General features: G+C 45.1%; 1 protein-coding gene across 1 annotated transcript in view; it reads left to right on the forward strand.

The window, feature by feature from the left end:
* lrrc4ba (leucine rich repeat containing 4Ba) overlaps window positions 1–21,608 on the forward strand; it is a 23,262-nt gene extending 1,654 nt beyond the window's left edge. Inside the window, exons 2-3 of the mRNA XM_019889738.1 lie at window positions 15,628–16,135; window positions 19,380–21,608. Of these exons, the coding sequence (XP_019745297.1) occupies window positions 15,887–16,135; window positions 19,380–21,293 (2,163 nt within the window). The 5' untranslated portion in view covers window positions 15,628–15,886 and the 3' untranslated portion in view covers window positions 21,294–21,608. The remainder of the gene's footprint in view (window positions 1–15,627; window positions 16,136–19,379) is intronic.
* Window positions 21,609–21,647: the final 39 nt, after the last annotated feature.

Genomic DNA, 21,647 nt, shown 5'->3' on the forward strand with positions numbered 1-21,647 from the left:
AGATGAGGGCTTACGAAGGAATACTCTGTCTTAATGGGGACATTGGGAGGATGAAAGGGGGCACTGGGGCGAGATTGGGCAAAAATGGACGGAGGGGGTACACAAGGTGGGGGGTGCGGGGCGGGAGAATTGTGTGAAACTCACCTGTTCATGAGCGAGGGTGTTTGGTTTTGCACCGATGGCGCTCAGGATACAGTAAATCTCATCAGTGCGCCTCCCTCATCACAACTCTTTCACACAGGCAGGAATTTGACGCTGTTTTCATGGGTTGTTGTCCTGCGGAAACAGCAACAACACGGAATGGGGGAATTGAAGTTGCCGGCTTTGGAGCTGTTATCAGATAGCCCCTTCACTCTGCTTTTTAAAATCAATATTATTCTCATGTCTTTGTGAAAGGTCTCGAAAGGTGGTGGTGGTGGTGAAGTTGACCCCCTAAAGTTAGCAGCTTCAGAGGTAGTATCAGATTCCCTCTTTCACACTGCCAGTCGGAGCCAGCTTTTTTCCCCCCAAAATCACTGTACTGTGTGAAAGGGGCTTACACGGAATGGGGGTCTCAAAGTCGCTGTTTTCACATGTAGTGTCAGATCACCCCTTTCATACTGTACTGGCCTTGAATTCTCTTTTAAAATCACCGACATTAAAGGTGTGGAAGTCGACCCACAAATGTACCGGCATTGGAGGTAGTATGAGATGAGCCTCTTTCACACTGCCATTCTAAATCCAACTTTTCAACATGTAGCCTTTCAGTGTGGAAGGGACTGACGTGGAATGTGGCTATTGACCCACAAATCTGGCTGCTTCAGAGGCAGTTTAGGTGTAGTCCCTTTCTGCCTGTTAGTCATCTGAATTATTATTTTGTGTGAACAGCAGTGCGCTTTTTCCTGCTTTGACTGGAATATCATTGATTGACAAAATGTGTCTTTTCTTGTGTTGCTGTTCTGTATGAAATGCTCCAAGTCAACTCAGATTTTTTTTTTTATGGCTTCTGAGATAGTATCAGTTGGCCCCTTTCTCCAAAGCAAAGCTGCATTTTCCATCTCGCTGTTTTGAGTGAAAGGTACTTTGAGATGGGGAAGTTAACCGGATTCAGAGAGAGTACCAGATAGCCCCTTTCTGCCTGTCAAAATGATATTTTTCCCGTCTTTTTCTGACTCATTATTCTGTGTGAAAGGTAGTGACACAGTGTCAGTCATCCCTCGAATTTTCCGACTTTGGTGGTGGTATCCCAGATCCTGTTTCTAAGCATCAAAGTTGTCTTTTTCTCAGGTTTTTCACATTTACCGTTCAGCATGAAGGGTACCGACACCGAGTGGGGTGTTGATGAAGTCAGCCCTTAAATTTTCCGCCTTTGGCGGTAGTACCCGATAGCCCCTTTATAAGTGTCAAATATGTTTTTTTCATGGTCTTTTCTGGGTCATTATTCTGTGTGAGAGGTACCGACTCAAACCAGGCAGTTGTCTAATTCACCAGTTGAATTTTCCCCCTTTGGTGTTTGTAACGTATAAGACAGGAGTGTCAACCTCATTTTTGTCACAGGCCACATCATAGTGACCATTACTCTTGGTCACAAAAAAAAAAAATGCTTACAATAAGGGACATATTGTAATTGATTTATTACGTATGAAAATTGGACATTTTGGTCCAGATTTTAGCAAGCATCATGGAACGTGACATGCTTGATTTGCTTTCGCGGGCCACATAAAATGATGTGGTGGGCCACATTTGGCCCCCGGGCCTTGAGTTGGACACTAAGGTATAAGATTTCTCCTTTCCCGCTGTCGACGTGTATCTTCTTCAAACGTAGTTGAAGGTATGCCGCATGACTTGCGAGGGACCTTCCACTGCTGCTTTATTTAGGATGCAAACCGAGTAACTCTTGCCCTAAATTTTGTGTGTGTGTGTGTGTGTGTGTGTGTGTGTGTGTGTGTGCGCGCGCGCGCAGGACGTAAATGTGCAGCAGAGAGGCTGAGATTATGGATGGCGGAAAAAGTGCCGTAATCAGGGCGGGTAAGATGTGCTGATGTCGTCATAGGGCGGCCGAGCGTTTTGATTGATACCGCCGACGGAAAACACGAGGGCACCAGACAGAGACTTTTGTCTTTCTAGATCAGGGGTCGGCAACCTATGGCTCGCGAGCCATATATGGCTCTTTTGATGATTGCATCTGGCTCGCAGATGAAACAAAATATTTTCGCTTGTTTAATGCATCTATCAATCGATTTTTCACTGCTCATTTCCTGTTCGGGCTTCAGTTGGCTCCAGGAGCAATTTTGATTGGATGATACTGGCCTACGTTGCCGTTGCTGTGGAAACAGGTAAACGCCCCCCGCTCGGTCATTAGCTCAAAGCTAATCCTTTGACGAATAAGATGGCAAAAAGAAAAAAAAGATGGCGAGTATGGTAAACTTCAGGACGAATGGACCAAAGCCGTTGTGGAATGAACAGGTTCTGCGGTGTGTCTAATTTGCAATGACAAAATACCATCGATGAAACGGTTAGAATGCAAAGCGGCACTTTGACACGCCCCATGCTACGTTCTCATCAAAATACTCTGCGAGAGACAGCAGAAAGGAACCGTGCAAACTACTGAGCAGTGTGCAAGCTAGCCAGCAGTAAGTAACTTCGCGTTTGGACCCGGCAAGCTGACTTTCATTCCGATAGTTTTGCTGGATTTTTAGCAATCGTAAGGAACGGAAAACCATTCACATTAATGGTGAGTATTAGGACAAAATTATTTAATTTAAAAGTTAGAGGCTTATTATACTGACATTTTGTTGAAATCACTTTTAAAATACAGTTTATTTCTAGATTATTCCTTGCAGAAAGAGATGAGTTGACCAGTCTTATTGTTGTTTTCTTTTTTTAAGATTTTTATTACAAATTTTTCTTGATACTTTACCCTTTCATGCACAAATAATGATAACATGATAAGATGCCACTGTCGTAACCGCTGTCCCTGTAAGCCAGGGGTGTCAAACTCATTTTTGTCGCGGGCCACGTTGCTGTTATAGTTTCCCTTGGAGGGCCGTTATGAATTTTGGGAAACCATCTAAATGTTTAATCACATCCACATATTACATACACAGCGCACAACAAATTGATGGAGAACTAGTTTTAAAATCAGAAGTCAAGGAGAATTACTTTTTGTGGATTCCATATGACAATTTGAAATTTTGGTTCAGACTTTAACAAGCATCATGGAAGTTGACATGCTTGATTTGCTTTCGCAGGCCAAATAAAATGATGTGGGGTACCAGATCTGGCCCCCGGGCCTTGACTTTGACACCTATGGTGTAAGGATTTGTATTGTTTTTATTGATTTCTGTTTTTATCTTAAAAAAATATTTTAATTATTTATTTTTAAATATTATTTACTTTTTTCACCTTTTCTCTTTTCGATTTGTGATAGCTTTTATTTTTGTTTTCTTTTTTTTATGTCCATCACATCTTTCTTTTTATACGTTTCTCTCTGTATGTCACAGTTTATGCATACCACATAGTCACGGTTCAGCAATTTTCTTTTTTTTGTGAGGGTGGACAAATGTTTTTTGGTCGTACAGTACAGTATATCATTGCTTATTCAAGAATTTTATGGGTTGAAAAAAACACCCACATATTTTTTCAATGTGAACATAATGAGCATCAATACTAGGCGGATTCTCGCTATTCTTAACAAATAGCGCTGCGCCACGGTATTCTAGCGTGTTGTTGTTGTTGTTGATTATCGGGCTAAATATGGTCGAATTGGGCTTGTTGTCGCGGCACTCAGGGACCAGCATGCATTGCAGCTCCGGCATTGTTTTCCAGGTCAGCGACGCCATAAGAGCTGGTGGCCCCGTCGGTCCCCCGGTGGTCCCGGCGGTCCCTGCCGCTTAGCGTGTAAACATTGACGCCATGGATGGCGAGTAGCGAGTGAATCAACCTGCTCGCTTTCCCAAGCGCCCGGGGCGCAGCGCGGGAGCACTGTCGCACCAGATAAGGCCTAATCTGGGTGCTAATGTCACGAGGAGGTGGGAGCGGTACCAACCGATGTGATGTGCGCACGCTTCGGACCGTGACTCTCAGTTTGTTGACTCGTTGCTTTATTTCCTCGTTTTGCCCCGTTTGCACTTTTCTCCCGCAGCGCTAGTGAAGGCATCCAAGCTTCCATTTTGTTGCTTTCCGTTCTGGCTGCTAGCAATCTTGGAAGCTCACTTGCGGCCGCCGCCATCTTGCAAATGGGAGGCGGCCCGGTATTACTGTACACCGAGCAGTCGGCAAAACGGAACGTAACCTTGACAACAGCAAAAGACGGCAACTCTTGTTGTCAGTGCCTCAGATTGGAGCTAGAATGATGGAGCCACGGTACGGGAAGATGGCGGGCGGATGCGGTGGCACGTTACCGTGGCGACCGCCGGGCGCTTCCATTTTGCACATGGGCGTGTGTGTAGCGGGAAGGCGAGCTAGGAAGGAACGCGGTAGCAGCGCCGAGACCTTCTTCCCGTTCTCGCATTTTGATGTGTGCGCCGCGTCACCGTGGCAACGTCCATCATCCACTGGTCTCGGGGTCGCTGTTGATCCGGTCGCATATTCGTCGGTGAGTCAGTCATCTCGGGAGAGGTCGCCCAAGAGTGACGCGTGCGTGACCGGGCGCAATTTGCTGCTCGTTTAGGCGGACGCTTCATTAGGTACACACAGTCATACAATTATTGATGTCCATGATCATATTTCAGGGGATAACCTTTTTCTTCTCTTTTGCACATGCATCCGCAATTGTACAACATTAAGTCATTAAAAAAAAAAAAAAAACAAAGGGAAATGCAGCCCAAAGTAAAACAGTAAGAAGAAAAAAAATTCTATATATTTTTTTTTACCTTTTCATTTTTATTTGCCTTACTTTAAAATATTTTGCTTTTTAAAATAATTCCTGTTACATTTTGACTTTTTGATTTGAAAAAGTTTGTGATTCTTTTTTTAAGATCCTTTTTAGTATTAATTTAATTTTGAAAAATTCATTTTTTCCTCCTCTTTATTCACTGTAGCTTTCTTTTCATTTTTCTCAAGTTACGCTTTTTTTTTTTTTTAAATCTACTTCACACTTCCTGTTCCCTTTTCTTTCTTTTGTACTTGTTTTATTGTTTTACTTTTCTTGTACCATTATTCTCTCCTGGAAAAAAAAACAAACAAATTGACTCATTATTAAATTCTCACTTTTTTTTTTTACATTTTGTTTTTGAAAAATATTTCGCGTTTCATTTCGATTGCTTTTCTTACTGTTACTATGGCATTTTTTTCCCCCCACTGGTTCTCTCATCTGATCTTGTTTCTCTCCACCTATGCGCCGTGTCTTTTATGTGAATGTGCGAGATAGTAGTATATAGTGTGTTTGAATATTTATGACGTCGCGTGTCCCCGCATTCCAAATGCAACATGCCGATTTCTTCTTTTTATTCCATTCCATTTTCCATATCGGCGGACTTCTTTTTCCCGCCATCTTGACGTGGTTTTTAAATTCGTGAGTTTGTACTTGACCTTCACATGGACTTTGACATTGAGCCACTCGCAACTGGCGCCGTTTCATTGAGTATCTTTTTTTTTTTTTCTTCTTCCCAGCACGTGATTGCCGGAGGCCCGCGTGCGTCTTTTCAGCAACTTTTGAATATTTCATGTGGAAAACAACAAAGGCCGCCGCACTTCTTTATGTTGGTCACCTCAACCACGACACACATCATCATCATCATCATCATCATCATCCTCCTCACACGCACACACGCAGCAAGTGCAGAGTTCACGTGCGTGTCGAATGCGTTTGCATTGAACGCGACTGATGTTTGGGCCCGGAGGGGGTTTGGTTGTGGGTGAGATGCTCCTAACATCCCCCGGGACTGCCGAAGCAAGGAAGGGAACTTTTCTTCTTGTTATGTTTATTTTTGCTTTTTCGTTTTTTTATTAAATTACTTTTCAATGTTTTACTTACCATATTGGCCCGAATATAAGACGGTCCTGATTATAAGACGACCCCCTCTTTTTCAAAACTCAAGTTTGAAAAAAGACTTTTTGAAGACCAAATTAATTTTTATACAGAGAATAATTACAGTACATCTGAAACAAATGATTCTAACAATATATTTGAGAGAAAAAGCATGTTATTTTGCCTCATTCAAATCTTAATATCTGAACATTCAAATATGTAAACTAAAGTGCAATCACATTTGTAAATGAATGGCTTCTGGTTTTTGAAATGTAAATGACATCATAACTTCTCCTCAGCTGCCGGTTAACCTGGCCGATCTTCGACCCACTTTTCTCCAGATTGTCGCTACGTTTCTCCATTTTCTGTTATCTCTTCTATTATTTTCTTCTCTTTTCCTTCTATTTTTATTTTTCTTCTTCGTGCTACCGCTATTTTTAATTTTATTCTTCGTGACAGGAGTTCACTTTGGCCTGGGGAGTCAGCATTCACTTCAATGATATCTGGCGCCATCTAGCGTTGTGAATGGGTATAATATCTAGACCCCGAATATAAGACGACCCCACTTTTTCAGTCTTATTTCAATGCAAAAAACACCGTCTTATATTCGGGCCAATGCGGTACTTTGCATCCTTGCATTGAATTTTTTGTTTCAACAGTTTTTCACTTGTTTGTTCCATCACATTAGGTTTGTTTGCCTTTTTTTGGGGGGGGGGGTGTTCCTTTTTTTTGCAGTTTAAAAAAAAAAAGTTTTACTTTTGCACAGGTTCTCTTTTTTTTTTTTTAAACTTTTATAAAGGTAACGTTCACGACTTGTAGCTTTCTGCATTCCCTTTTCAAAATGTCTTTTTTTTTAATGTCGTTCTCGTTTTCTCCTTCTCAGTCTTCTTTGTCTTCTCCAATCTTTGATCTCATCTGCTACTTTCTACCATCTTCCTTGTCATCGACTTTTTTCTTATTGTTGTCTGTCTCTGTCTTTTCTGTCTTTGTTTCAATTCCTCTTATATGTTCTCCTCTTTCCTCATTTTTTTCTGCGTCTTCGTTGAAGTCTTCTTTTCGGTGTTCTCCGTCTTCATCTTTCTCTCTTGTTCCACTACCTCATCTTGTTCTTTGTCTTTTTTTTTCTTAGTCCGTCTTCTTTGCCTTCCTCCTGTTTGGCTTTGTCCTTTTCGGTCCTTTTCTTTGTCTATCTGTGTCTTCTTTATCTTTGCCCTCAATTTCATCACTTCATCCTTTTCATTACGTCCGTCCTCTATTTCTTGTTTTCCTCGCGCTTATCCTCTCGTCTTGTGTTGTTGTCTTCATCATCTTTTATTCTCTGCCTTTTTTTTTGTGGTCATTTTCTTTCTCTTGGCCTTCTGCTTCTTTGCGTTCCTTGTCCTCAACTTGTTGGCCGTCTCCGTCTTGCCCTCTTTTTCTCCTTCGCCTCTGTCTGTCGTCATCTTCGCCCACGACCTCTTCGTTTTATTCCTCTTCTTGGCTGCTTTTGTCATTTTTTTCGGGCTCCTGTAGTCCTCCCTTCTCGCTCATGTTCTTGCCTTAAATCAGAGCATCTGCCAGCTCCCTCCTTTTTTCATAAATCAAACCGGTGGTGTTCCACCGTGTGGTGGGGAAATTGTTGTGGCAGCATAATTGGAGCGCATTGTTCTTGGGATCGGAACGAACCGTAGCCTACTTTTGCGCATCGTATTTAAATTGTATCGCATTTCAATTGGAGTGAATGGTATCGGTATCCGTATCGGTAATCGTAGTGGACGCCACCGTATGGGATTTGGAGTCAATCGGATCATAAATGGAGTGGCTCATATCTTCATCGGATCGTATCTTGTATCCTAATTGTAGTCAAGTGAATCGTCACGCTCTCTTCTTGGGATGAATCTTATCGGAATTAGAGTGTTTGGTATCGTATTGTAATTGAAGTGTATCATATCAAATTCTAATTGGAGTCTATTTAGATTAAAGCGTATCATCATAATTGGCGTGTATCGTCTACTTTAACCCTTTCAGGGACAGCGGTTACTACAGTGGACATCTTATCATGTCATCAGGGCACAGAGGTGGATGAAATGGTTAAACAAGTCAGCTCGTGTTTACGTTTGTGAGCCCATGTCAGAACTCGTTTCCAACACATAAAAATCAATCAAAATATTTACCAACGCATCATCCATGAGGTATTTTCCAGTTCACGGACAAAGCCACTTCCCCGAGGGCCGCCTCGTTTTCCCACGTTTCAGCCCATCGATAACAACGCGGCGAGCCTGAGAAAAGACGGCGCGGTGCAGATGGCGTGCGGCGCCAGGCGAATCCCGACCGCCACCCCCCCGAAGGGGACGGCGAGACGAAATCGGACTTGAACTGACGCCATCCCGCTCAATCGGGCACGATATGTCACAATATATTGCATTATGTCACAATATGTCACAACATGTGCTATTCCGGTCAGGTTCACTCCGATTATTATGAATATGATAGCATTTATTGGACTTCTGCTCCACCACAATTCACTCCAACTGCGACTTCACACCAGTTATCATCACTCAAATTTTATGCGCTGTAATTTGTTCCAATTAGGATATGAGTGGCTCCATTATTGATGCAATGCGATTCTCTGCGATTACGATGCAATGCGATTCGCATCAATTTACAATGCGATGTGATACGAGTCGTTTCAATTACAACGGAGCGCGTTCAAATTACAACGGACCGCGTTCAATTCACCGCTTCCAATCACTTCGATTACAATGTGGTTCAAGTCACTGCGGGTACGATGCCTTTTATGATGCTTCACTCCATTGCAGTGCATTTGGGTACGCCAATTCTAAGGTGTTTCCAGTCACTCCAATTACAGTGCATTTCTCCTTTATGACGATTTGATTCACTGCGGTTACAATGCGATTCAATTTCTTCCAACTGCGGTGCGTTTCTCCATAATTACGATATAATTCACTCCAATTGCAATGCACTACAATTGACTCCAATCACGGTGTATTTGTCTCTAAGTACCATAAGATTCTCTCCAACTTCAGATGCCCTTCAAATTAAGGCGCACTACAACAGAATTCTCTCCAGAGTAATAAGACTCCCTCCAATTACGATATGATTCTCTTCCATTAGGAGCCAAGCCACAATGTCTAGCAGTATATCACAATATGAGGCGATATGTCACACGGTGTGACATTATGTCACAATATGTGGCACATTGTGGCACGGCCGCCAGCCGCTGATTGAATCCATTCACTCCATCCATTAACGTTTTATTAAAATGCGTTTAGCGGCGCGCTGGCTCTGACATGATGTATTCCATCATGCCGTTTTAATCAATAGCGCCATTGATTCACCGCACACGTACACACAGGAAGTGGCTCTCAACTCGCCCTGAACGGAGAGTTTTAGCGTGTCACGGATTATGACGGCTGATGTGTGGTAGAGTGATCACATGAGACAAGCGTACAGTTGCTAACTGGTCTAGCGGAAGCTAACGTCACAGCCTGCCTTGTCACTCTGTATTCCTTCTTGTTAAACATCACAAATGGATGCTGGCTGCACTCCAGCCATGCAAGGACACAAGGCAGCGTCGCAATCATCCACACTGATGCCTCACTGCCACTCCAGAGCTAGCTACAGTATCCACCTCTAGCTACCCTACTAGCTACGCTAGCACCACGCAAAGACACAAAGAAGTAAGTGCCGTCGTTGCCGTCCCTAGTGAGCCACTAGATAGGCAAGGACACAACGAAGCAACTGAAACCATTGTCCCGCGGATTTCTTGCCACTCGCTCCACCATTGCTACGCTATTGGTATACCGTAAGAGTACGGAAGTGTTGCAGTCGCTCTACTGCTCGCTATGCCATCACTCTATTGCTAGCTACACCGTTGCTACGCTTCCGGCTATGCAAGGACATCCCAGGAAGTGTCTGATGCCTTTGCCCCGCAGTTTCCTTGCTGCTAGCTAAGCCATCGCTACACCATAACTACTCGGGTTGTCACGAAAAAAAAAAAAATTGAATTGGAAATTCGGTTTTGATTTAAAAGAGGCGAGTGGATGGATTACTCCATTAATTGATCAGATTTAACCCCTTCATGCACCCTGTAACTTGATAACGTGATAAACTGTCCACTGTCGTAACCGCTGTTCCTGAAAGGGCTAAAGTCTGATTTTACATACAATTGGTATTGATGATTACACAACACCAAATAAACAACAAATCTGCATTACACCACTAGAGAGAGTGATGTAATGTGCTCACCAACCTTCCTGAAACGGTAAACTATGCTATCACGTCATCACTGCCTACATCGTTTGTACTGTCCCCCGCCATTTAACGTACAGTGGAGTCGGTGGGTATGGGCGGCAAAGGCCTAGTGTTGGGCTGTAGTCATTTCTGTCTAATCTTTTCTATCAACTCTGCCTCACTGTAGCGTCTTGCAGCTTGTCAGTTCCGGGCGGGGTGGGGGGGGGGTGGATCATCCAGGTATTCCTGCCTTATCTGAGCGTGGATGACGGATTTAGGTCCTCGTTCACACTCGACTGGACGCGACGAGGAAGAAGAGAAAAAAAAAAAAAAAGCAAACCGCTTAACCTGCAGATCATTCTGACAAACGGAGCAGTTCGCCCGCCGCGGTTCTTTCCAGTGATTCACACGTCCAGTAGACAAAGCGTCAAAGTTAGTCAGTGTCCTCGCGACGCTTCATCGCATCATCATTCGGCCGCCGTTACAACTCTTTTCACACTCGGTACGTTTGACTTTTTTTTTTTTTTTTTTTTTTTGCACGCTCATCTACAAATGTGTGGGAGGGACTCCATCACCGACGCTGACGCCGTGTGTACACAATCTTGCTGATAGATTCATGATACGAATAAAGCTCCTCCTGATGCAATACGATTCCCCACAATTTGGGTACGGTTTACTCCATTCAGATGTGATGCGAGTCACACTAATAGTCGTATGAGCCGATACAGAGCAATTTACTCCGATTTTGATAGCATCCAATACGATTCATCCCATTTCGGACACAATTCACGACATTTGATACAAGTTGATTCAGAATTTTGATGCAATCCAATTAACTCCACTTTACTCAAAATATGATTGCCGACATCTTTTAACCTCCTCCAGCCGACACATTGGCCATTAAACATTTAGCCCGTGTGACATTCGGAATTCCTGTCACGCGTCCAAAGACATGAAATATGTCAGCGTGCACTATGGCCCGCACGCTAAACGCACTAAAGCCTTGCGCGCAACGTCTGGAATATTTCACTAAGATTCAAGGAAAAATATGAAGTCAGAGAGCAAGAAGAAAACGATACCGAGCAGAATGTCTGTAGGCCAGGGGGCGTGTTGGGAATAACGTAAAGTGAAGTGCCTACATTTCACCCCGCTCACAACACACAAACATCAAATCCACTGTGTCATGTGCCTGCTGGATGCTATGCTAAATGTCACAGTTTAACATGGTGTCCTCAAACGCACCGACGAACACACACACACACACACACACACACACACACACACACACACACAGCGCACAAAAATGTATACTTTTTTTTTAAATCATCACAATCAGATGGGATTTTGGACTGAGGGTGATGAGGACCAAGCTGATAAAAAATATTAACCCTTTCAGGGACAGCGGTTACTTCAGTGGACAGCTTGTCATGTTATCAGTTTACAGATTTTTTAAAATAAATTTTTATTTTAATTTTCTAAGAATTTATCATTTTTATTTATTTTAATTTTATATTTTTTTTATAAATAAAATGTATTATTATTATTATTATTACAGGGTGCATGAAAGGGTTAATATATTTCTAACTATAAAATGCCATTGTAGAATTCTTATTCTTCTCTCTGTCTAATAGGAAAGTAGTTCAATATTGGTGTCAAAGAAATGTGTTGAAGTGAGAAGCTAAGTTAAGCAGCTGTGGTGTAATGGTGGTGGTGTTGTTAGCTGTAACGGGGTAGCAGCAGTGTAGCAATGGCGGCATAGCAAGTAGCTAGCTGCAGTGGTATCGCTAGCACTGACAACGTATCGATGTTGTGTTTAACGTAGGCTAACACAGATACTCAAGATTTAGATTTTCATTGATGTTTGTTGAGGTGTTCGTGGGCTGTAGGTTTGTTATTATTGAGTTGACATTTTTTTTTTGTGTAGGTGCATTTGTGTTGTTGATTGTTTGCTTTGTGTATAGTGTTGTGTTGTGGATTATTTTTGATTTTTGATTGTGGGTATGTTGATGATTGTAATTAATGATGATTGCTAACAGCGATGGTGTAACTGGTATTGGCAGACGTACGATGTAATATATGATGAGGTTAGCTATAGCATAACAGAGGGGCCACCCACCACCTCTTTTAACGAGCTCCCAATGTTGTCTTCGTAGCATCCACATGACTTGTCGCGCTAATACACGATAACGTCGTCATTTGAGGTTGCGGCGGCGGTGTGATGATGTTCAGGCCGTGTCATTTGTACAAGCTTGTGTTTGGGCTGCTAATGAGCGGGAAGGAGGGTAGGGATAAGGTGGGAGCGGGAGGGCGGCAGCGGGATACAGCTGGATGGAGGCTGAATAGGGTTACCATGGTAACTGTTGGCGAACATTTGAATGCACAGCGAGCTGGAGCAAAGCTGGGAGAGGAAGCTGCGATCCGTGTGTGCGTGTGCGTGCGCGTGCGTGCGTGCGTGCGTGCGTGCGTGCGTGCGTGCGTGCGTGCGTGTGTGTGTGTGTGTGTGTGTGTGTGCGTGTGTGTGTCAAAGGGTTAATGTGGGGTCGGCGGGTGACAAATGTGTGTGTTGGGGTGTGGGGGGTGAAGATGCTTGATGATGAGAGCAGCAGTCTAACGAGTCCTCCGCTGGGAACAAAGCATTAGAACAAATGTAGGACATGCTTGAACACCACATAGCAACGGTCACGTTAGTTGATGGCGATATTGTCCCCAATCTTCTGATTGTCTTTCGTCATACTGCAATGATCCCATATATCATGATACCGTATTGATATTATGTCATACTACAAAGGTTGACAGTACATGGAGGAGAATATTCGGATTACATGAACCGTGCTTAAAGGAGATACTCGAATGCCGCATTACAAATGTATCAATATCTTATGTTGTGTATCGATACTGTACCGATACCATTTATGATGCGATCGATAATTTGTCCCACCCCTACTGTTGACAAATCAATGTCAAATTTAAGAGCGCAACTTTCCATACTTGAATAGCATCCATACTGTATCTTGACAGGTAATGATACCTGTGATCATGACAATTATATTTTGTCCCAGCCTTTGTGTTGACGGTATTTGGAGAGTGTTGAACTTGTGAAGTTCACATACTTGAATGTCACATAGTTATCATAGTTGGCACATGGAAACTGTACATTTGATACAATACATTACGATATCTATACTTTGTCCCACATCTTGTACTGAGGGTATATGGAAACTCGGACATACATATTTTTCTATGTTGACAGTGCATGGAGATATTTGAATGTCGCAAAGCATTAGTAATGATATGTGATGTTGGTGTATCGACACTGTACTTTGACAGGTAACGACATCCTACCTGGATAAAGTAGAGTCATGCGTGCTTTCTAATATCAATACCTGGAAACATGTAGCGATACCTGACAACATGTATTAATACAATATATGTTGATATTGATTTTTTTCGTCTCGACAGTACTAAGTCAAACATTTCATGGCAGTAGGATCAATACCCAGCGTTGGTGTGCTGATACTCTACCAATCCCATACAATAGGGCAGTAGCGATATTTGAGCATTGCCAGAACAGTGAAAAGTTTAATGATCTTAGCATTTCATCAAAAATGATTATTGATCACACCAAAACTTCCCGGTAACTGCCTTCGCCCGTCAACTTCTGGATCAACCATTTCTCATTTTCTCATCGGCCTCCTTCTCATTAATATTCAAAATTCCTCTTTTCTTTCTCTTGTTAATCTCTCTCTCTATTTATACCATCTCTTTATCCCTCATCATCCTTTCTCTCCCGCTTCATGTTCACCCCCCCGCCCCCCGCGCCCACCCCCTCTTCGTCTTCCTCCTTTGTCGCTGCTCAGTATTCATCCATTACGCCGTTGATAATTCCCTCTTCTTCCACCTCCTCCTTTTCCTCCATCCATCAGATTAATAATCCTTCGCTCCTTCCTCACCTGGCGGTGTCAAACTGGCATCATTAAAGTCGTCGGCGTCCATAAAAGATGTGAAATTAAACCTGTCTGAGACTGTAGCGGGGAGGCCTGCGCAGGGCCAGGCCACCTGCCGGCATTTCCATCCAGGACGCTAACGCTGTTAGCGTAGCTGTACTGTAACGTAGACTGCGGCAGGCAGGCTAGCATCTTCCCCGAGGCTAGGAATTAGCATTTTAGCTTCCTTTTGTGCTTGTGGTTTGTTGGCAGTTTCGTTGCTTTAGGCTGGGAAGGATGACACGATTAAGAAAAGAGAGCGGACGGTTTGTTTGGAAATCAGTTTGTTGGTGTGTTTCAACATTTACAAGAAATGGGGTCCCGAAGTGTATCAACCTTCCTCATTCAGTCAAACCAGTCTGACTTTAGGATTGTTAGGCCTTGGTGGAAGTCTGCCAAGAACAATTACGTCTGTTTGACACAATCGTTCCCGAAGATCTTTTTGTCTTTGGTAGAGATCTAAATGCCTGCATTGTTTATTGTGTTGAAAGAAAAGGCTTTGATACGCTCTCTTCTTCCTCTTCTTATTCTCATTTTGCTTTTCATCTTTGTTGTTCCGCCATGGTGACTCCCGGGCTTTATGTTCCCCAAACAACTCGAGTGCCGGGAAGAAAGGGAATAACATCTGCCTATTTGCGGCGCTGTATGCCACCCCTAAAAACTGCAATTTTTTTAAAATGTTTGGGGTGACCATGGGAGAATTAGTCTAAAATGGCTTCTTAAAACAAAATGCCCGATTTTCTGTCCAGTTCCGGGCGTGGTCCTTTTAGCCTTTTTTAATTTATTATTATTATTTTTTTTTGCATTCCCTCTTGACAGACTTGCATACCCAATTTCATGTCCATCTGTACAGCTGTTTGCTCGCTTTTCAGAGGCATACCAAGAATATGCCTAAAATCGACAGTTCAAATCAGAATGGCTGACTTTTTGTTCAGTTTTAAACATTTTTGTGCATCCTATCATGACAGCTCTCCTAACACCAGTTTCACCGATTGGAGATTAATTTGGTGGGCATGTCTAATTCTGTTTTAGCTTTACAGGAAACACATCTGAAAGAATTCACCCGAAATGACCATTTCGTACCAAAATGTCAAAAATTTTTTTCATTTTGTGGCATGGGTCTTGTTCTAGTAGACATGTCAACCCATTTTTGTGTTGTTTGTTTGAAACTGCTTTCTTGGGCTGTTTTTTTTTTTGTTTGTTTGTTTTTTTTACTTTCCAGGAGAACGTTTGGGGAATTGTTCCCAAATGGTTGCTTCAAAGCAAAATGGCCAACTTTCTGTTCAATTCCAGACATGGGTCCCGGAGACTTTTTTCGTGCATCTTATTAAACCATATTCTGTGTCCATTGGTGAAACTGGTGTTTGGGGCATGTTTTTTTTTGTTTTGTTTGTTTGTGTTTATGAACCATCCCTAAAATATGTAAATTTCCTTCTTCTTGTCTTTGTTGTTTATCCTCAGTGACTCCCTGTTTCCCGTCCTCCCCAAACAAGCGTCGGCAGAAAGGGAATAACATCTGCTTATCTGCGCCGCTCTATGTTCCCACGGCAAGCGAGAGAAGAAGCCCAGAGATCGGCAGCGGCGCCAAAGCGGCAGAGGCGCGATGCGGGATTAAGGAGCGTCGGATTGGGATTAAGGAGTGCGGCGGGATCCCCCGAGGCTTTTCCGGACACGTGGGCCGCACCTTCGGATCGCAGCGCCGGGTCATGACCCAGTTGCCATGCGCATCGCCACGCTGACCTGCCTTCCCGGCCCTTCTTCCCCCTTCCTCTTTGCGCTGCTCTACTCCCTGTTGGCGCTGGTGGTGTTGGTCACCTCGTCCTCATCCTCGTCGTCCTCGTGCCCGGGCCGCTGCACTTGCTCCAACCAGGCCAGCCGCGTCATCTGCACCCGCCAGAGCCTGGACGACGTCCCTGACAGCATATCCGTCAACACCAGATACCTCAACCTACAGGAGAACGCCATACAGGTGAGCAGGCGTGACGTGGTGCCTTCAAGGACACGCCCCAGTCGTGGTGTTCAAGAGTGATGGCTCCAAAAGTCTTAAAATGTTTTGTCTCGCCATCTTTTTGCTTTACCTGTCGACAGCGGGGTCACCAACCGTTTTGAAGCTGAGAGCTACTTCTTAGGTACTGATACACACTTCTGAAATAACAAATCTGGAAAAAGGAAACAGATAAATATCAAAGTTCAACACTGCCAAAACTCAAATTTGTAAATGATCACACGGGAAATCACAATGTCCCATGCCTGGTGAGCTATTTTTAGAACAGCCAGGCACCACGCTGGTGACCCCTGGTCGACTCTATCTATGCGTCAAGTCAGGTGTTACCTTCAGGGACAGTCTGAAATCGTCACAAGTCTCACCCGAACTGCGTGAGTGGTCCAAATTCCCCGGCAGCCCCGCTGTCACAAAAATGCGCCACACTCTGCGTTTATAAAATATTCCCTTCGTTCTCTGGCAGATTAAATATCATTCATTCATTATTCCGGCTTCACTTTTCCGTCTGCTTTCCTGTCTCAAGTGCAGTTTGAAAAAGTGAACATTGACAAGTTAATCCTAAAATCCTGCATTTGCCCAATGACTTATAAAAAACGTTTTTTTGTTTTGCGGTCGTGCGCATAAAAATCCTCCCCCCCGGGAGAAATATGCATGGCACTTATTGACTGGCGGCGATAAACAATACCATCAGACATGTTCCAATTAAGAATTTATACATTACGTATCGACTCACAAACGGCTCACTTTTGCTCGCTCGCTTGATTGCAAACCACGCAGATGATTTCAATTAAAAAGTAGCTCGGGGTTTACGAGAGAAGTAATTACGAACATGTCGGTGGGGGGGAAAAAAAAGGTTGTGATTTATGATGATAGCTAGGCGCTTTGTATTGCAGTACCACCTTCTTCCTCAGGAGGCAGCGTTGAACTCTGGCTTTCGAGAATGCTCTTTTCAACTGCAACTCATGCGAATGAGACTTGTGTGAACAATCTCTTTTGACAGAAATCGCCACTGAATTTTGTGCTATTCTCTAAATAGGCATTCTGTCCTGATAGGTATTCTCCACCAAATTTCAGATCGTTTTAGTGGAACTTGCGTCACGGAAATTATAGCCAAACTCCATATGGTGCAATTTTTGGGGGTGGTTCTGCCATTGACGTCCCTTTTTCTGACATCTTTGAAACTACTTCAGCAAGCTGCCACATGCAAAAAGACTTAAAAAAAAAACCCACAATATTAGTTTTCCTTTGGAGCGGATACATTCCGATTCGCTCGCTCGTATCCCGCAGCTCCTCTTGAAATGATTAGAAAATCTAAAAATGTTTCAACACCTGAAGGCATCCTAGATTCTCCGGCTTATTTTTTTTTTCTTTGCTTGGCTGAGGACCCTTGCGGTGAAGCCTTGACAGCTCCCACCCCCTCGCTAAAACACCCCACCAGCCCTGCAACAAGCCCTCAACACCTCCCTCCCACTTCCTGCTCTACATTTGGAGGCGGAGGTGGCACTCCGTGTCGTGCGCATAAAAATCCTCCCCCCCGGGAGAAATATGCATGGCACTTATTGACTGGCGGCGATAAACAATACCATCAGACATGTTCCAATTAAGAATTTATACATTACGTATCGACTCACAAACGGCTCACTTTTGCTCGCTCGCTTGATTGCAAACCACGCAGATGATTTCAATTAAAAAGTAGCTCGGGGTTTACGAGAGAAGTAATTACGAACATGTCGGTGGGGGGGAAAAAAAGGTTGTGATTTATGATGATAGCTAGGCGCTTTGTATTGCAGTACCACCTTCTTCCTCAGGAGGCAGCGTTGAACTCTGGCTTTCGAGAATGCTCTTTTCAACTGCAACTCATGCGAATGAGACTTGTGTGAACAATCTCTTTTGACAGAAATCGCCACTGAATTTTGTGCTATTCTCTAAATAGGCATTCTGTCCTGATAGGTATTCTCCACCAAATTTCAGATCGTTTTAGTGGAACTTGCGTCACGGAAATTATAGCCAAACTCCATATGGTGCAATTTTTGGGGGTGGTTCTGCCATTGACGTCCCTTTTTCTGACATCTTTGAAACTACTTCAGCAAGCTGCCACATGCAAAAAGACTTAAAAAAAAAAAACCCACAATATTAGTTTTCCTTTGGAGCGGATACATTCCGATTCGCTCGCTCGTATCCCGCAGCTCCTCTTGAAATGATTAGAAAATCTAAAAATGTTTCAACACCTGAAGGCATCCTAGATTCTCCGGCTTATTTTTTTTTTCTTTGCTTGGCTGAGGACCCTTGCGGTGAAGCCTTGACAGCTCCCACCCCCTCGCTAAAACACCCCACCAGCCCTGCAACAAGCCCTCAACACCTCCCTCCCACTTCCTGCTCTACATTTGGAGGCGGAGGTGGCTCAATTCCAGGAGTGTGTGTGTGTGTGTGTGTGTGCGTGTGTGTGTGTGTGTGTGTGTGTGTGTGTGTGTGCGTGCGTGCGTGTGTGCATGTCATATCAAGATTAGGCAACACACATACACTCACAGACCCCCAAAGTGGAACGGAATCCGTTCTGTAACGCCGCTTCATGGTAAATCCTTGGTCGTGTCATTGCTGTGTGTAACCAAAATTTGGTGGCATCGGCAAAAAAAAGCATGGCAATTTCAAGTTCATTCGGGTGAATTCCCTTCGTAGGACTTTGTCAAAGTACAAGTCCTGAAATTCACCTCCAATGGCTGCTTTAAAAACAAATGGCCAACTTTGTGCAAAATTTTGGCCATGGTTCCTTGAGGCTTTTTTTGTTGTGCGTCTGGTTGTGATTGACACATCCACTTTATCTTGTAATATTTCATGAAGTTGTTGTGGGGTTCATGTGTCAAAAGTAAGTGATTAATCGACAACTAAAACTAATCAACAGCTATTTTAGCCGCCGCGTTACCGTTTAGAGCCGTTGTTAAAATTGATTTCAGCATTGAGATTTTTGTGGTCTTTCATCAAATCGAATCGATTCTCTTTCGATTCCTAAATTACAAAACAATTCCACAGGAGGCAGGCGTGCTCCGAAAAGGACCGTTTTTTGGAACATTGAGAACCCCAGTACGTCAGTATCAACTCCTACCGCCTACCGTAGTTCTTGATCTTAAAAATCCAACGTAGCAAGCAAAACTCCTCTGTGAAGTTCCACCGACAGAGACCATCACTTTCCTAACGTCGTCTTTTCACCTGGCAGGTTATCAAGTCGGACACCTTCAAGCACCTGCGACACCTGGAGATCCTCCAGCTCTCCAAGAACCAGATCCGTCAGATCGAAGTAGGCGCCTTCAATGGCCTCCCCAACCTCAACACGCTGGAGCTGTTTGACAACCACCTCACGCTGGTGCCATCGCACGCCTTCGAGTACCTCAGCAAGCTGCGTGAGTTGTGGCTACGCAACAACCCCATCGAGACGCTGCCGGGCTACGCCTTCCACCGCGTGCCCTCGCTGCGCCGGCTTGACCTGGGGGAACTTAAGAAGTTGGACTTCATCTCGGACGCCGCCTTTGTGGGCCTGTTCAACCTGCGTTACCTGAATTTGGGGATGTGCGGACTTAAGGACATCCCCAAGTTGACGGCCCTGGTGCGGTTGGAGGAGCTCGAGCTGTCAGGGAACCGGCTGGAAATCATCCGTCCCGGGTCCTTCCAGGGTTTGGTTTTACTCCGAAAGCTGTGGCTCATGCACTCGCAGGTGTCGGTCATTGAACGCAACGCCTTCGACGATTTGAAGAACCTGGAGGAGCTCAACCTGTCCCACAATTCCTTACACTCACTCCCGCACGATCTGTTCACGCCGTTGCACAAGCTGGAGCGGGTGCACCTGAACCACAACCCTTGGGTATGCAATTGCGACGTGCTTTGGCTCAGCTGGTGGCTGAAGGAGACGGTGCCCAGCAACACCACCTGTTGCGCCCGCTGCCACGCGCCTCCCTTCCTCAAGGGAAAATACATCGGCGAGCTGGACCAGAGCCACTTCACCTGCTACGCGCCCGTCATCGTGGAGCCGCCCACCGACCTCAACGTCACCGAGGGCATGGCGGCCGAGCTCAAGTGCCGCACCAGTACCTCCACCACGTCAGTCAACTGGATCACGCCCAACGGTACTCTGATGACCCACGGCTCGTACCGCGTGCGGATCTCGGTGCTGCACGACGGCACGCTTAACTTCACCAACGTCACCCTGCGAGATACGGGCCAGTACACCTGCATGGTGACCAACGCGGCCGGAAACACCACGGCCACCGCCGTGCTCAATGTCACCGCCGCGGACGTCAGCGTCAACTACACTTACTTCACGACGGTCACGGTAGAAAGCGTGGAGACTCCGGGAGAAGAAGAGTCTGCTCTGGTGGCTATCAACGAGACCTTCATCAGAGTCCTCCCGGTACCGACCCCGTCGGGGCATCTGTGGCCAGACAGCATCCCAACGACGGTCTCCTCACTCTCCATCGACTGGTCGTCCCCCCGCGCCACCCGGCCCACCTTCACTGTGCCCATCACAGAGCCGGGCTTTTCTGGCCTCGACGACGTGATCAAGACCACCAAGATAATCATCGGCTGCTTCGTGGCCATCACTTTCATGGCAGCGGTGATGTTGGTGGTCTTCTACAAGCTGAGGAAGCAGCACCAGCTCCACAAGCACCACGGGCCGGCCCGGGCTATCGAGATCATCAACGTGGAGGACGAGCTGAGCGGCGGGGCGGGCGGCCGGGGCGGCGGAGGTGGCATCTCAGGGGGCGGTGCCTTGACGCAAAGCAGCGGAATCGGGGGCGGCCAGAGTCTGAGGCGCCACCATTCGGACGTGGTCACCCTGCCACACTTGACCCGTTCGGAGCACCTCAACTACTACAAGACGCACCACTTTGGCAACAACATGGTGGGACTGGGTGTCAACAACAACAACAACCCACTGCCTTGCTCACAGAACATGACCATGTCCTATTCCCAAGTGGGCGGCGGCCTGGGGACCTGCGGCACCCTGCCCACACCGGTCCCGCTGCCCCAGCTGAGCCTGCACAGCTCCCTCAAGGGCCTCATGGCCAAGGGGCAAAACGAGCCTCTGCTTTTTAAGAGCGGCTCCAAGGAAAACGTACAGGAGACCCAAATCTGATGGAAATCGGAACACCCCGTGTAGCCCCACGTCGTCGTTGAAGGTGGGGCTTCATCTGCGGACGACCGCTTCCCCCGCCCCCTCCGCCTCATCGAGCACACGCTCCCACCCTCATTCAGGTGACAAGCAGCTCTAGTTATTGCCAAAGTCCCAAGTCAAGCCAACTGAATGGACGCCGCAATTTTTTGTGGATTATTTCTACGGACCGCACGGCTGGTCGGAATAATGGAATGCATCTCCACGTGGCTTCATGGACAAACCAGAGCTAAAAAAAAAAAAAAAAAAAAAAAAAAAAAAAGAAAAAAAAAAAGGGGGGAAAAAAAAAAAAAAAAAAGAATTTAAAATTATTAATAT

Source organism: Hippocampus comes, unplaced genomic scaffold, assembly GCF_001891065.2.
Source record: "Hippocampus comes isolate QL1 unplaced genomic scaffold, H_comes_QL1_v1.1 scaffold326, whole genome shotgun sequence".
NCBI classification, from domain to species: Eukaryota; Metazoa; Chordata; class Actinopteri; order Syngnathiformes; family Syngnathidae; genus Hippocampus; species Hippocampus comes.